Consider the following 18059-nt stretch of genomic DNA (forward strand, 5'->3'; position numbering starts at 1 on the left):
CACACACACCTAGGTCAGGTCACAATAGCACACACACCTAGGTCAGGTCACAATAGCACACACACCTAGGTCAGGTCACAATAGCACACACACCTAGGTCAGGTCACAATAGCACACACACCTAGGTCAGGTCACAATAGCACACACACCTAGGTCAGGTCACAATAGCACACACACCTAGGTCAGGTCACAATAGCACACACACCTAGGTTAGGTCACAATAGCACACACACCTAGGTCAGGTCACAATAGCACACACACCTAGGTCAGGTCACAATAGCACACACACTTAGGTCAGGTCACAATAGCACACACACCTAGGTCAGGTCACAATAGCACACACACCTAGGTCAGGTCACAATAGCACACACACCTAGGTCAGGTCACAATAGCACACACACCTAGGTCAGGTCACAATAGCACACACACTTAGGTCAGGTCACAATAGCACACACACCTAGGTCAGGTCACAATAGCACACACACCTAGGTCAGGTCACAATAGCACACACACCTAGGTCAGGTCACAATAGCACACACACTTAGGTCAGGTCACAATAGCACACACACCTAGGTCAGGTCACAATAGCACACACACCTAGGTCAGGTCACAATAGCACACACACCTAGGTCAGGTCACAATAGCACACACACCTAGGTCAGGTCACAATAGCACACACACTTAGGTCAGGTCACAATAGCACACACACCTAGGTCAGGTCACAATAGCACACACACCTAGGTCAGGTCACAATAGCACACACACCTAGGTCAGGTCACAATAGCACACACACCTAGGTCAGGTCACAATAGCACACACACCTAGGTCAGGTCACAATAGCACACACACCTAGGTCAGGTCACAATAGCACACACACCTAGGTCAGGTCACAATAGCACACACACCTAGGTTAGGTCACAATAGCACACACACCTAGGTCAGGTCACAATAGCACACACACCTAGGTCAGGTCACAATAGCACACACACTTAGGTCAGGTCACAATAGCACATACACCTAGGTCAGGTCACAATAGTACAGCTAGGTCAGGTCACAATAGCACACACACCTAGGTCAGGTCACAATAGCACACACACCTAGGTCAGGTCACAATAGCACACACACCTAGGTCAGGTCACAATAGTACAGCTAGGTCAGGTCACAATAGCACACACACTTAGGTCAGGTCACAATAGCACACACACCTAGGTCAGGTCACAATAGCACATACACCTAGGTCAGGTCACAATAGCACACACACCTAGGTCAGGTCACAATAGCACACACACCTAGGTCAGGTCACAATAGCACACACACCTAGGTTAGGTCACAATAGCACACACACCTAGGTCAGGTCACAATAGCACACACACCTAGGTCAGGTCACAATAGCACACACACCTAGGTCAGGTCACAATAGCACACACACCTAGGTCAGGTCACAATAGCACACACACCTAGGTCAGGTCACAATAGCACACACACCTAGGTCAGGTCACAATAGCACACACACCTAGGTCAGGTCACAATAGCACACACACCTAGGTCAGGTCACAATAGCACACACACCTAGGTTAGGTCACAATAGCACACACACCTAGGTCAGGTCACAATAGCACACACACTTAGGTCAGGTCACAATAGCACACACACCTAGGTCAGGTCACAATAGCACACACACCTAGGTCAGGTCACAATAGCACACACACCTAGGTCAGGTCACAATAGCACACACACCTAGGTCAGGTCACAATAGCACACCTAGGTCAGGTCACAATAGCACATACACCTAGGTCAGGTCACAATAGCACACACACCTAGGTCAGGTCACAATAGCACACACACCTAGGTCAGGTCACAATAGCACACACACCTAGGTCAGGTCACAATAGCACACACACCTAGGTCAGGTCACAATAGCACACACACTTAGGTCAGGTCACAATAGCACACACACCTAGGTTAGGTCACAATAGCACACACACCTAGGTCAGGTCACAATAGCACACACACCTAGGTTAGGTCACAATAGCACACACACCTAGGTCAGGTCACAATAGCACACACACTTAGGTCAGGTCACAATAGCACACACACCTAGGTTAGGTCACAATAGCACACACACCTAGGTCAGGTCACAATAGCACACACACCTAGGTCAGGTCACAATAGCACACACACCTAGGTCAGGTCACAATAGCACACACACCTAGGTCAGGTCACAATAGCACACACACCTAGGTCAGGTCACAATAGCACACACACCTAGGTCAGGTCACAATAGCACACACACCTAGGTTAGGTCACAATAGCACATACACCTAGGTTAGGTCACAATAGCACACACACCTAGGTCAGGTCACAATAGCACACACACTTAGGTCAGGTCACAATAGCACACACACTTAGGTCAGGTCACAATAGCACATACAGCTAGGTCAGGTCACAATAGCACACACACCTAGGTCAGGTCACAATAGCACACACACCTAGGTTAGGTCACAATAGCACACCTAGGTCAGGTCACAATAGCACATACACCTAGGTCAGGTCACAATAGCACATACACCTAGGTCAGGTCACAATAGCACACACACTTAGGTCAGGTCACAATAGCACACACACTTAGGTCAGGTCACAATAGCACACACACCTAGGTCAGGTCACAATAGCACACACACCTAGGTCAGGTCACAATAGCACACACACTTAGGTCAGGTCACAATAGCACACACACCTAGGTTAGGTCACAATAGCACACACACCTAGGTCAGGTCACAATAGCACACACACCTAGGTCAGGTCACAATAGCACACACACCTAGGTCAGGTCACAATAGCACACACACCTAGGTCAGGTCACAATAGCACACACACTTAGGTCAGGTCACAATAGCACACACACCTAGGTCAGGTCACAATAGCACACACACTTAGGTCAGGTCACAATAGCACACACACCTAGGTCAGGTCACAATAGCACACACACCTAGGTCAGGTCACAATAGCACACACACTTAGGTCAGGTCACAATAGCACACACACCTAGGTCAGGTCACAATAGCACACACACTTAGGTCAGGTCACAATAGCACACACACCTAGGTCAGGTCACAATAGCACACACACCTAGGTCAGGTCACAATAGCACACACACTTAGGTCAGGTCACAATAGCACACACACCTAGGTCAGGTCACAATAGCACATACACCTAGGTCAGGTCACAATAGCACACACACCTAGGTCAGGTCACAATAGCACACACACCTAGGTCAGGTCACAATAGCACACACACCTAGGTTAGGTCACAATAGCACACCTAGGTCAGGTCACAATAGCACATACACCTAGGTCAGGTCACAATAGCACACACACCTAGGTCAGGTCACAATAGCACACACACCTATGTCAGGTCACAATAGCACACACACTTAGGTCAGGTCACAATAGCACACACACCTAGGTCAGGTCACAATAGCACACACACCTAGGTTAGGTCACAATAGCACACCTAGGTCAGGTCACAATAGCACATACACCTAGGTCAGGTCACAATAGCACACACACCTAGGTCAGGTCACAATAGCACACACACCTAGGTCAGGTCACAATAGCACACACACCTAGGTTAGGTCACAATAGCACACACACCTAGGTCAGGTCACAATAGCACACACACCTAGGTTAGGTCACAATAGCACACACACCTAGGTCAGGTCACAATAGCACACACACTTAGGTCAGGTCACAATAGCACACACACCTAGGTTAGGTCACAATAGCACACACACCTAGGTCAGGTCACAATAGCACACACACCTAGGTCAGGTCACAATAGCACACACACCTAGGTCAGGTCACAATAGCACACACACCTAGGTCAGGTCACAATAGCACATACACCTAGGTCAGGTCACAATAGCACACACACCTAGGTCAGGTCACAATAGCACACACACCTAGGTTAGGTCACAATAGCACACACACCTAGGTCAGGTCACAATAGCACACACACCTAGGTCAGGTCACAATAGCACACACACCTAGGTCAGGTCACAATAGCACACACACCTAGGTCAGGTCACAATAGCACACACACCTAGGTCAGGTCACAATAGCACATACACCTAGGTCAGGTCACAATAGCACACACACCTAGGTCAGGTCACAATAGCACACACACCTAGGTTAGGTCACAATAGCACACACACCTAGGTCAGGTCACAATAGCACACACACCTAGGTCAGGTCACAATAGCACACACACCTAGGTTAGGTCACAATAGCACACCTAGGTCAGGTCACAATAGCACATACACCTAGGTCAGGTCACAATAGCACACACACCTAGGTTAGGTCACAATAGCACACACACTTAGGTCAGGTCACAATAGCACATACACCTAGGTCAGGTCACAATAGCACACACACCTAGGTCAGGTCACAATAGCACACACACCTAGGTCAGGTCACAATAGCACATACACCTAGGTCAGGTCACAATAGCACACACACCTAGGTCAGGTCACAATAGCACACACACCTAGGTTAGGTCACAATAGCACACACACCTAGGTCAGGTCACAATAGCACACACACCTAGGTCAGGTCACAATAGCACACACACCTAGGTTAGGTCACAATAGCACACCTAGGTCAGGTCACAATAGCACATACACCTAGGTCAGGTCACAATAGCACACACACCTAGGTCAGGTCACAATAACACATACACCTAGGTCAGGTCACAATAGCACACACACCTAGGTCAGGTCACAATAGCACACACACTTAGGTCAGGTCACAATAGCACACACACCTAGGTCAGGTCACAATAGCACACACACCTAGGTCAGGTCACAATAGCACACACACTTAGGTCAGGTCACAATAGCACACACACCTAGGTCAGGTCACAATAGCACACACACCTAGGTTAGGTCACAATAGCACACCTAGGTCAGGTCACAATAGCACATACACCTAGGTCAGGTCACAATAGCACACACACCTAGGTCAGGTCACAATAGCACACACACCTAGGTCAGGTCACAATAGCACACACACTTAGGTCAGGTCACAATAGCACACACACCTAGGTCAGGTCACAATAGCACACATACCTAGGTCAGGTCACAATAGCACACACACCTAGGTCAGGTCACAATAGCACATACACCTAGGTCAGGTCACAATAGCACACACACCTAGGTCAGGTCAGAATAGAACAGACACTTAGGTCAGGTCACAATAGCACACACACCTAGGTCAGGTCACAATAGCACACACACCTAGGTTAGGTCACAATAGCACACACACCTAGGTCAGGTCACAATAGCACACACACTTAGGTCAGGTCACAATAGCACACACACCTAGGTTAGGTCACAATAGCACACACACCTAGGTCAGGTCACAATAGCACACACACCTAGGTCAGGTCACAATAGCACACATACCTAGGTCAGGTCACAATAGCACACACACCTAGGTTAGGTCACAATAGCACACACACCTAGGTCAGGTCACAATAGCACACACACTTAGGTCAGGTCACAATAGCACACACACCTAGGTTAGGTCACAATAGCACACACACCTAGGTCAGGTCACAATAGCACACACACCTAGGTCAGGTCACAATAGCACACACACCTAGGTCAGGTCACAATAGCACACACACCTAGGTCAGGTCACAATAGCACATACACCTAGGTCAGGTCACAATAGCACACACACCTAGGTCAGGTCACAATAGCACACACACCTAGGTTAGGTCACAATAGCACACACACCTAGGTCAGGTCACAATAGCACACACACCTAGGTCAGGTCACAATAGCACACACACCTAGGTCAGGTCACAATAGCACACACACCTAGGTCAGGTCACAATAGCACACACACCTAGGTCAGGTCACAATAGCACATACACCTAGGTCAGGTCACAATAGCACACACACCTAGGTCAGGTCACAATAGCACACACACCTAGGTTAGGTCACAATAGCACACACACCTAGGTCAGGTCACAATAGCACACACACCTAGGTCAGGTCACAATAGCACACACACCTAGGTTAGGTCACAATAGCACACCTAGGTCAGGTCACAATAGCACATACACCTAGGTCAGGTCACAATAGCACACACACCTAGGTCAGGTCACAATAGCACACACACCTAGGTCAGGTCACAATAGCACACACACCTAGGTCAGGTCACAATAGCACACACACCTAGGTCAGGTCACAATAGCACACACACCTAGGTCAGGTCACAATAGCACATACACCTAGGTCAGGTCACAATAGCACACACACCTAGGTCAGGTCACAATAGCACACACACCTAGGTCAGGTCACAATAGCACACACACCTAGGTTAGGTCACAATAGCACACACACCTAGGTCAGGTCACAATAGCACACACACCTAGGTCAGGTCACAATAGCACACACACCTAGGTTAGGTCACAATAGCACACCTAGGTCAGGTCACAATAGCACATACACCTAGGTCAGGTCACAATAGCACACACACCTAGGTCAGGTCACAATAGCACAGACACCTAGGTCAGGTCACAATAGCACACACACCTAGGTCAGGTCACAATAGCACACACACCTAGGTCAGGTCACAATAGCACACACACCTAGGTTAGGTCACAATAGCACACACACCTAGGTCAGGTCACAATAGCACACACACCTAGGTCAGGTCACAATAGCACACACACCTAGGTCAGGTCACAATAGCACACACACCTAGGTCAGGTCACAATAGCACATACACCTAGGTCAGGTCACAATAGCACACACACCTAGGTCAGGTCACAATAGCACACACACCTAGGTCAGGTCACAATAGCACATACACCTAGGTCAGGTCACAATAGCACACACACCTAGGTCAGGTCACAATAGCACAGACACCTAGGTCAGGTCACAATAGCACACACACCTAGGTCAGGTCACAATAGCACACACACCTAGGTCAGGTCACAATAGCACACACACCTAGGTTAGGTCACAATAGCACACACACCTAGGTCAGGTCACAATAGCACACACACCTAGGTCAGGTCACAATAGCACACACACCTAGGTCAGGTCACAATAGCACACACACCTAGGTCAGGTCACAATAGCACATACACCTAGGTCAGGTCACAATAGCACACACACCTAGGTCAGGTCACAATAGCACACACACCTAGGTCAGGTCACAATAGCACACACACCTAGGTTAGGTCACAATAGCACATACACCTAGGTCAGGTCACAATAGCACATACACCTAGGTCAGGTCACAATAGCACACACACCTAGGTCAGGTCACAATAGCACACACACCTAGGTCAGGTCACAATAGCACACACACCTAGGTCAGGTCACAATAGCACACACACCTAGGTCAGGTCACAATAGCACACACACTTAGGTCAGGTCACAATAGCACACACACCTAGGTTAGGTCAAAATAGCACACACACTTAGGTCAGGTCACAATAGCACACACACCTAGGTCAGGTCACAATAGCACATACACCTAGGTCAGGTCACAATAGCACACACACCTAGGTCAGGTCACAATAGCACACACACCTAGGTTAGGTCACAATAGCACACACACTTAGGTCAGGTCACAATAGCACATACACCTAGGTCAGGTCACAATAGCACACACACCTAGGTCAGGTCACAATAGCACACACACCTAGGTTAGGTCACAATAGCACACACACCTAGGTCAGGTCACAATAGCACATACACCTAGGTCAGGTCACAATAGCACACACACCTAGGTTAGGTCACAATAGCACACACACCTAGGTCAGGTCACAATAGCACACACACCTAGGTCAGGTCACAATAGCACACACACCTAGGTCAGGTCACAATAACACACACACCTAGGTCAAGTCACAATAGCACACACACCTAGGTCAGGTCACAATAGCACACACACCTAGGTCAGGTCACAATAACACACACACCTAGGTTAGGGCACAATAGCACACACACCTAGGTCAGGTCACAATAGCACACACACCTAGGTTAGGTCACAATAGCACACACACCTAGGTCAGGTCACAATAGCACATACACCTAGGTCAGGTCAGAATAGAACAGACACCTAGGTCAGGTCACAATAGCACACACAGCTAGGTTAGGTCAAAATAGCACACACACTTAGGTCAGGTCACAATAGCACATACACCTAGGTCAGGTCACAATAGCACACACACCTAGGTTAGGTCACAATAGCACACACACTTAGGTCAGGTCACAATAGCACACACGCCTAGGTCAGGTCACAATAGCACATACACCTAGGTCAGGTCACAATAGCACACACACCTAGGTCAGGTCACAATAGCACACACACCTAGGTTAGGTCACAATAGCACATACACCTAGGTCAGGTCACAATAACACACACACCTAGGTCAGGTCACAATAGCACACACAGCTAGGTTAGGTCAAAATAGCACACACACTTAGGTCAGGTCACAATAGCACACACACCTAGGTCAGGTCACAATAGCACACACACCTAGGTCAGGTCACAATAGCACATACACCTAGGTCAGGTCACAATAGCACACACACCTAGGTTAGGTCACAATAGCACACACACCTAGGTTAGGTCACAATAGCACACACACCTAGGTCAGGTCACAATAGCACACACACCTAGGTCAGGTCACAATAGCACACACACCTAGGTTAGGTCACAATAGCACATACACCTAGGTTAGGTCACAATAGCACACACACCTAGGTCAGGTCACAATAGCACACACACCTAGGTCAGGTCACAATAGCACACACACCTAGGTCAGGTCACAATAGCACACACACCTAGGTCAGGTCACAATAGCACATACACCTAGGTCAGGTCACAATAGCACACACACCTAGGTCAGGTCACAATAGCACACACACCTAGGTCAGGTCACAATAGCACACACACCTAGGTCAGGTCACAATAGCACACACACCTAGGTCAGGTCACAATAGCACACACACCTAGGTCAGGTCACAATAGCACACACACCTAGGTCAGGTCACAATAGCACACACACCTAGGTTAGGTCACAATAGCACACACACCTAGGTCAGGTCACAATAGCACACACACCTAGGTTAGGTCACAATAGCACATACACCTAGGTCAGGTCACAATAACACACACACCTAGGTCAGGTCACAATAGCACACACAGCTAGGTTAGGTCAAAATAGCACACACACTTAGGTCAGGTCACAATAGCACACACACCTAGGTCAGGTCAGAATAGAACAGACACCTAGGTCAGGTCACAATAGCACACACACCTAGGTCAGGTCACAATAGCACATACACCTAGGTCAGGTCAGAATAGAACAGACACCTAGGTCAGGTCACAATAGCACACACACCTAGGTCAGGTCACAATAGCACACACACCTAGGTCAGGTCACAATAGCACACACACCTAGGTCAGGTCACAATAGCACACACACCTAGGTCAGGTCACAATAGCACACACACCTAGGTTAGGTCACAATAGCACACACACCTAGGTCAGGTCACAATAGCACATACACCTAGGTCAGGTCAGAATAGAACAGACACCTAGGTCAGGTCACAATAGCACACACACCTAGGTCAGGTCACAATAGCACATACACCTAGGTCAGGTCACAATAGCACACACACCTAGGTCAGGTCACAATAGCACACACACCTAGGTTAGGTCACAATAGCACATACACCTAGGTCAGGTCACAATAGCACACACACCTAGGTCAGGTCACAATAGCACACACAGCTAGGTTAGGTCAAAATAGCACACACACTTAGGTCAGGTCACAATAGCACACACACCTAGGTCAGGTCAGAATAGAACAGACACCTAGGTCAGGTCACAATAGCACACACACCTAGGTCAGGTCACAATAGCACATACACCTAGGTCAGGTCAGAATAGAACAGACACCTAGGTCAGGTCACAATAGCACACACACCTAGGTCAGGTCACAATAGCACATACACCTAGGTCAGGTCAGAATAGAACAGACACCTAGGTCAGGTCACAATAGCACACACACCTAGGTTAGGTCAAAATAGCACACACACTTAGGTCAGGTCACAATAGCACACATACCTAGGTCAGGTCACAATAGCACACACGACTAGGTCAGGTCACAATAACACACACACACCTAGGTCAGGTCACAATAGCACACACACCTAGGTTAGGTCACAAGAACACACACACCTAGGTCAGGTCACAATAGCACACACACCTAGGTTAGGGCACAATAGCACACACACCTAGGTCAGGTCACAATAGCACACACACCTAGGTCAGGTCACAATAGCACACACACCTAGGTTAGGTCACAATAGCACACACACCTAGGTCAGGTCACAATAGCACACACACCTAGGTCAGGTCACAATAGCACACACACCTAGGTCAGGTCACAATAGCACACACACCTAGGTCAGGTCACAATAGCACACACACCTAGGTCAGGTCACAATAGCACACACACTTAGGTCAGGTCACAATAGCACACACACCTAGGTCAGGTCACAATAGCACACACACCTAGGTTAGGTCACAATAGCACACACACCTAGGTTAGGTCACAATAGCACACACACCTAGGTTAGGTCACAATAGCACACACACCTAGGTTAGGTCACAATAGCACACACACCTAGGTTAGGTCACAATAGCACACACACCTAGGTTAGGTCACAATAGCACACACACCTAGGTCAGGTCACAAGAACACACACACCTAGGTCAGGTCACAATAGCACACACACCTAGGTTAGGGCACAAGAACACACACACCTAGGTTAGGTCACAAGAACACACACACCAAGGTCAGGTCACAAGAACACACACACCTAGGTCAAGTCACAATAGCACACACACCTAGGTCAGGTCACAATAGCACACACACCTAGGTTAGGGCACAAGAACACACACACCTAGGTTAGGTCACAAGAACACACACACCTAGGTCAGGTCACAATAGCACACACACCTAGGTCAGGTCACAATAGCACACACACCTAGGTCAGGTCACAATAGCACACACACCTAGGTTAGGTCACAATAACACACACACCTAGGTCAGGTCACAATAGCACACACACCTAGGTCAGGTCAGAATAGCACACACACCTAGTTCAGGTCAGAATAGCACACACACCTAGGTCAGGTCACAAGAACACACACACCTAGGTCAAGTCACAATAACACACACACCTAGGTCAGGTCACAATAGCACACACACCTAGGTTAGGTCTTAATAACATACCAACAGCACCAAATGTTCAGTTGAGCTAAAAACCCGTAATGTCTCTTTTTGTTTTACAATTTATTTCAAGGATGAATAACAAGTTTTAGCCTGTATGATCCAGTATAAATACTAAAATAATTATGTAAATGTAATAAAATGGAACAAATGATTCAAAAACATAAATCTTACATACATACTAACATGGTTAGTAACATATACATAAAGGTATCACAAAGATTATATTTATTTTACATGTTTGATGCCGAGCCCCACCTTCTCTCCAGTGACCCCCACCTTCTCTCCAGTGACCCCCACCTTCTCTCCAGTGACCCCCACCTTCTCTCCAGTGACCCCCACCTTCTCTCCAGTGACCCCCACCTTCTCTCCAGTGACTCCCACCTTCTCTCCAGTGACCCCCACCTTCTCTCAAGTGACCCCACCTTCTCTCCAGTGACCCCCACCTTCTCTCCAGTGACCCCCACCTTCTCTCCAGTGACCCCCACCTTCTCTCCAGTGACGCCAGCTATTTGGTATTAATAAATTATCAGCCAAAGTTGATCAATGCTTACATGTTTATTGCCAGAGTCAAATACATGACAAAGAGATGGGTTTTCCAGGATAGAACATTCTTGTGAAGACAGACCTACTGTTGGACATCATTACAGACTAAAACTCTCATACAGGCTACATACACATAGCAGTGTTTTCCACCACCATTTTGGGGCTGGGGCCTTTCTAATTGGGAAAATGCATCATTTTATATCAACTATACTTGGGAATTTCAAGGACCTCAGTCACTATATATGTATGATTCTGCCTATTTTTCAGTGCACAATATTTCAATATATGAAATTAAGCTCAAAATATTGAATTAAGTAAAATATACCTTCATCCGTGTTCCGCCTATACATATTAAAGGGCATTTAAAGAGTTCTGGTCAATCCCACAAAATATCCTTAAACTAATCATTCTATAAGTGTAACAGTGGACAGTCATGTATGCTATAGTTACTCAGTTGTTGGACTTATGCCATTGAATAGATAGCTATCATTTACTCAGTTATTGGACTCATGCCACTGAATAGATGGCTATCATTTACTCAATTATTGGACTTATGCCACTGAATAGATTGCTATCATTTACTCAGTTATTGGACTTATGCCATTGAATAGATTGCTATCATTTACTCAGTTATTGGACTTATGCCACTGAATAGATGGCTATCATTTACTCAGTTATTGGACTTATGCCAGTGAATAGATGGCTATCATTTACTCAGTTATTGGACTTATGCCACTGAATAGATTGCTATCATTTACTCAGTTATTGTGTTTATGCCACTGAATAGATTGCTATCATTTACTCAGTTATTGGACTTATGCCACTGAAACTATGGTTATTTCAATAAAAACAAATTCATATAGTGAAACATATCTTTAAGATGTAAAGTTATTGCAATATATTTCATGTTCAAAGTTTTAAATTGTTTGAATAATACTTGGTTTATTTAATGTAATATTATAAAAGCCTATCATTGTAAAGGTTCACATTTTATATTTATGATCTAGGCAAATTCATGTAGTGACCGACCAAGGTCTCTTCGCCTCGAAATGAACAAGAATGCTGTTAAAAAGTAGACAGAAAAGTTTAAAGAATGTGCTAAAGTTTGTTTATTTAAGAATACACTAACTTTTCCATAAACAAATGGTTTGGTGTCTAAATCTTTATTTGTTTTTTTTCAAAACAAATTTTAAATTTTATTTTTACATTTTATTTTTACATTTTGGAAATAAATATTTGTTTCAGCATGGAATGGGGCCAAAATCGGTCAAAAAAAAACAATATAGCGGGGAATAAGTGAACCTGACTGCAAACGTGCAGCTGCGTTTTGTTCTCGCAGGTACACAGAATCAAAAATGAACAAAAACTTCTTGAATTGTAAAGGTTAGTTGTTATCTTTGTAAAATGACCAGAAATCTGACAATCATAGTGTTCACTGTTTGCATAACAAAATCGGAGACATTATACAAGTCCAGTTCATGCACAACTTCCAGTAAAACAGTCAACATACACGATATCTCTCATTCCTTCCCTGATCCGTTGTAACACTCAAGTACAAGTGTGTATACAGCACACAGCACAAACAATGCAAATACAGTTTGGAAGGAATGTTTAGCGAGCTCAAAAATTATCTTTAGAAATAGTCATCACAAATATATTTATCACAGAAGAAATCAAGGATTTGGAATGACCATAGCTCTTATTATTAAGGTATCATTTCTAACATAAGTTGAGCCGTCAATAACATTGAGTGGCAAGAACTCCATGTAACCGAAGCCTTTGTGATTTCTGTTACTTGTTGGTTTCTGGAAAGCTGCCAGGTTAGGTTTGGACATGAGGGTTTCAGAGATGTGACTGCGCATCTCACAGATAGGGTTTTGGTCCATCACTGTGAGCACAATCTTCCCACTGAATGGCCAGTCCAACATCTCATCATACTCTCCCTGCATAAAGTGAATGAATAATGAAAGATGCGTGCCTTTGGCTGAGTCCACTCCATTTAAGTTCACCCGTATACACAGTTTATATCCATAGAAACTAGAATAAAATGATCCACTATGAATGGCCGTCACATCACCCTTTTCTGCATCTCTTCGCAGCTTCATGTAATTCTTTATCTTCCACACATACACACCATTACCATTTCTGCCTTCAAAGTCCTGCACTGTACTCTCAAGGGTTTTCACTTTTGATTTCAAATCACGAATGATTTTTTCATGATACTCACACTGGTGCGATATATCCATCAACTGTTGATCATGGCGAGCTAAGCTTTCATCCTGAATGTCATTTTGGCACTTAATCGAGAGCAGCTCCTGCATGCTGAGTCTCGGCACTTCCTCATTGTTCTCGAAGTCTGAAGCCTTGGGATGTGAGGTAAAACTAGTTTCATTCACTCTAGTTCGTGTGGAGCTTGTTGTTTGTTCGTCAGTTTGAGGGGAGTTGTTTCTCTGCTCTGTTCGAATTTCTGTCAAAGCAGTGGGTTGAGGGACAAGGCTGTCTACCAGAGAAGCATGCACTAAGCCCTCTGCTGTACATGTTACAGAGGAACACGTAGCCTCGCTGGTGAACGATACAGTCTGTACAGGAAGGCTGTGTGCAGGGCTTGAACTACCAGGACTTGCCTGTCCATGAACATGAGACAATAACTGCTGCAGTGTGGAGAGGGTATTGCTTGAAGGCTGGGCCCCAGGCCGGAAGTATGAGGGGAAGCTGGCAGCCCCCGAGCCTGTCATCGAGTTCTCTGTCGGCAGGAAACCCAGGGATGACGGATGTCGTGGACCTGATGTGCCCGGGTGTGGTTGGAGCCCAAACAAGATACAAAAACGCATCAGGGTCTGGTTGATAAGGGACATGTGGTACGGCATCACAGACGCCTCATGATCCGGCAGGCCCTGTCTCTCTCCCTGCAAACAACAAAAAAACATTTACACCTATATTTTTCATAACCTCTTAGTTTTTAAACCTCCACAACAAATGATGTATGGCTAAAAAGCTTAAGAATTAGAATCTCCTTTGTTCAATAGACTTCAAGGCCTAGTTTAAGGAATGTTTGGCATGATAATCCCCTGCTGTGCATCTCCTGCTAATTGCACTGGTGTCACAGTAAGGGCCAATTTCCTGTGTATTCGTTTATTGGCTCAGGGCCTTTTAGGGTCCATTTCTATAATGAAACTTCTAAAACTGCACAGCAGGATACACAGATCGGAGATCTGATAAGAGGGATCAAGGCAAATAGATTAAGATCAATAAACGTACTATACACAGTTGTTGTTTTTTTTGGTTGTTTTTTATGGGGGGGGGGTCACTTATAGAAGGCTTAAACTATGCCTTTAATTTGCAAGAATTTAGCGGTTACACTGTAACAGTAATGCATGATGAATATGCTGCTTCTAAACTTCTAAAGGTGACATTTATCTTCCATCCATAACCTTGTTCTAGCACAGACAATATTCAAAGCTCAAACAAAGCTTAGACCACTAACGGAGGTTATTCATCTCAGAAGAAAATGTACTCTAGGGCAACAAAACTTAGTATGAAATTAGCTTGTGCAGATTTTGCCCTTATTTGAAATGAATGAGAATACTAGTGCAATGCATAAAGTTAAAATTTATGAGGGGGACAATGGGAAATGAATTTCATTTTGTAGCGTCTGTGCGCTCTGATGGACAGCGAAACCTTGATGGCAGAAACACTATTGTATATTTTTAAGATTTATAGAGTGTACAAAAGTATATATTGCAATACACAACAAGATTAACAAGATACATACTATGATTTACTGCGATACCAAGCAAAGTATCCCAAAACATTTTACCTTATATTGCAAAACATAAGAATAATACATGAATTATGACCTTAGGCGCAAAACAAAACATGGATAGAAATAGCAAACAGTAATACACTATAGATTGCTTTTTAGAAAAAGCGGATGTCTCCCCCATTGTGTAGTCATAGGTGAGAAAAAATAAATGGACATAAAATTTGTACTTTTGGACTGAAGACAAACAAACATGGAGGTCATCCACTGATCTTGACCAACCACCATACCAAGTATTGAGTTTTTATACTTGGTTTGCCAGTTGGTCATGACTAGTAGATGACCCCGATTGATTTTCAGGCCAGTAAGCCAAAGGTCAAGGTGACCTAGAGGTAAAATAACGTTTTCTGCTGAATAACTAAAGATCGCTTGGGTCTAGGAACTTATACTTGGTTTGCTAGTTGGTCTTGATAAGTAAATGACCCTTATCTATTTTGAGGTCAGAAGGTCAAAGGCACAGTGACCTTCAGTTGAAAAAACAATTTGTTGGTCGCCAGTCTGTAAGTCACACTTCTTTCTGCTAAATAACTAAAGCACGCTTGGGCCAGGAACTTCATATCATTTTTCACCCGACGGTCACCTCGACCTACCTTTGACTTACTGATCACAAAATCAATATGGGTCATTTTTCGTCTTGACAAACTTGCATACAAGGTATAAAGTTCCTTGGCCTAAAGGATTTCAGTAATGGAGCTAAATCGTTTTCCACCTTATGGTCACTGCAACCTTGACCTTCTGATCTAAAAATCTATAGGTTATCTACTGGTCATGACCAACATGCATTCCAAGTGAGAAATTCCTGGGCTTTAGCGTTCTCAAGTTATTGAGCGGAAACAAAGTGTGATATACAGACGGATCGACTGACGGACAGAGCAAAAACAATATGTCTCTGCAAATATTGCAATCTGTAAAATTTGCACCACAAATGTACTAACATAGTGGTGGTGGAACTAGCAACACCCCTATAACACTCATTGTCATTTACATCTTAATGGATTCAAAGTGTTGCTTTGTTTTTAAGTGACATTCTAGTCCAAAGTTCCCCATAATATTTTCATTTCAGCCTTTTTGTTCCGAACCAATTTCTTTTTGGTGTTCTTCTTTTCAGATCTATCATTTTTATCAGCCATATTGGTTACATTCCAATTCTTGTCACTAAACATGTGTTTACCCGTAAATTGCAACAGTTACAAACATCTGCATGACCAGGGATAAGATCCAGTTGGTTTATGTAACTGACTCAAAATAATGTTATTTCTCTCCAAGTACCATTTTAAGACCAAAGACTTTCTAATTTACTTTAATAAAGGAAAGTTACATGAGAAACCATCAAATTTGAGCTTGTACAATATATTTTGCTTCATACCAAATATACTTGTATGCTGGTATATCGAGAAACCCCTAATATACAAACATAGAGGCTGCATGTATTGTTCGTATAACAGTTTTACCTCAAAGTCACATCCGAGCATGTTGTACTGACACTTGGTGATAGCGCGTGGACATTCTGACAGCATGTGACTCGTCAACTGAAACACAAACATTCATAACTGCTACTCACTTTTATATGTCTAAATTATCAATCAAATCATTAAAAAATTTAAATGTATATTTTGTAGAGAAATGTAAGGGACTTTCATTTTATTTTCAATACTCATTTTTCTACTATTTTGGAAAATAAATAAAAAATAATTCCAACTTGAAGACCAAGTGTCAGAAATACTGCTGGCATAGAACAACTGAAGGGATCAGAATGGAACGTGTTTCACTGAAGGTCAACGTGCCACAGAATTGTCAATAATGTAGAGACATGAGGAAGATTGGAAAATACTGGTACTGTTATGTGACCTTGACCTTGAAGGTAGGGAGATGGCTCTTGTGGTCAACACATCCTCATGCTATATTTAAAATCCTACCATGGATGGGAAAGATACGGACCTGACACAAACTATTATCGGTAAGGCTTATATAGGAAAACATTCTAAGTTCAGAAGATTGCTTTGACCTTGACTTTGAAGGTAGGGACATGGGTCTTGTGCGCGACACATCATCATGCTATGTTGGTCACTTCTGCCATACAAATTTAAAACCTGACAATGAATAAGAAAGATATTGACCAGACAAAAATGGGACCTCCTTGACAACATACATGATTCCTATATAGCCCCCAGTTCATTCGTTAAGTGGGTGTATAATTTTTTTATCTCTTTGTGACCCACAACGATGCACAATAGCTGGTCTTATAAAAATCTTATAAAAAATTGTATTTGTTTTAAGTCACCTGTCAAAAAACAATAGGTATATTTTGACAAAATGGCAAATATATATTTTTTTTCTTTTTATCATTTTATATTCCCCCCCCCCC

General features: G+C 44.4%; 1 protein-coding gene across 5 annotated transcripts in view; it reads right to left on the reverse strand.

The window, feature by feature from the left end:
- Positions 1-12557: 12557 nt before the first annotated feature.
- Positions 12558-18059, reverse strand: part of LOC128231500 (TNF receptor-associated factor 6-like) — a 30394-nt gene continuing 24892 nt past the window's right edge. For all 5 annotated transcript variants that reach the window (XM_052944420.1, XM_052944415.1, XM_052944419.1 and 2 more), the window contains exons 7-8: positions 17146-17223; positions 12558-14780 (exon numbers count right to left, since the gene is read on the reverse strand). In XM_052944420.1, coding sequence (XP_052800380.1) covers positions 13548-14780; positions 17146-17223 — 1311 coding nt within the window. In that variant the 3' untranslated portion in view covers positions 12558-13547. The remainder of the gene's footprint in view (positions 14781-17145; positions 17224-18059) is intronic.

This window comes from Mya arenaria, chromosome 4 (assembly GCF_026914265.1).
Source record: "Mya arenaria isolate MELC-2E11 chromosome 4, ASM2691426v1".
Classification (NCBI taxonomy): Eukaryota; Metazoa; Mollusca; class Bivalvia; order Myida; family Myidae; genus Mya; species Mya arenaria.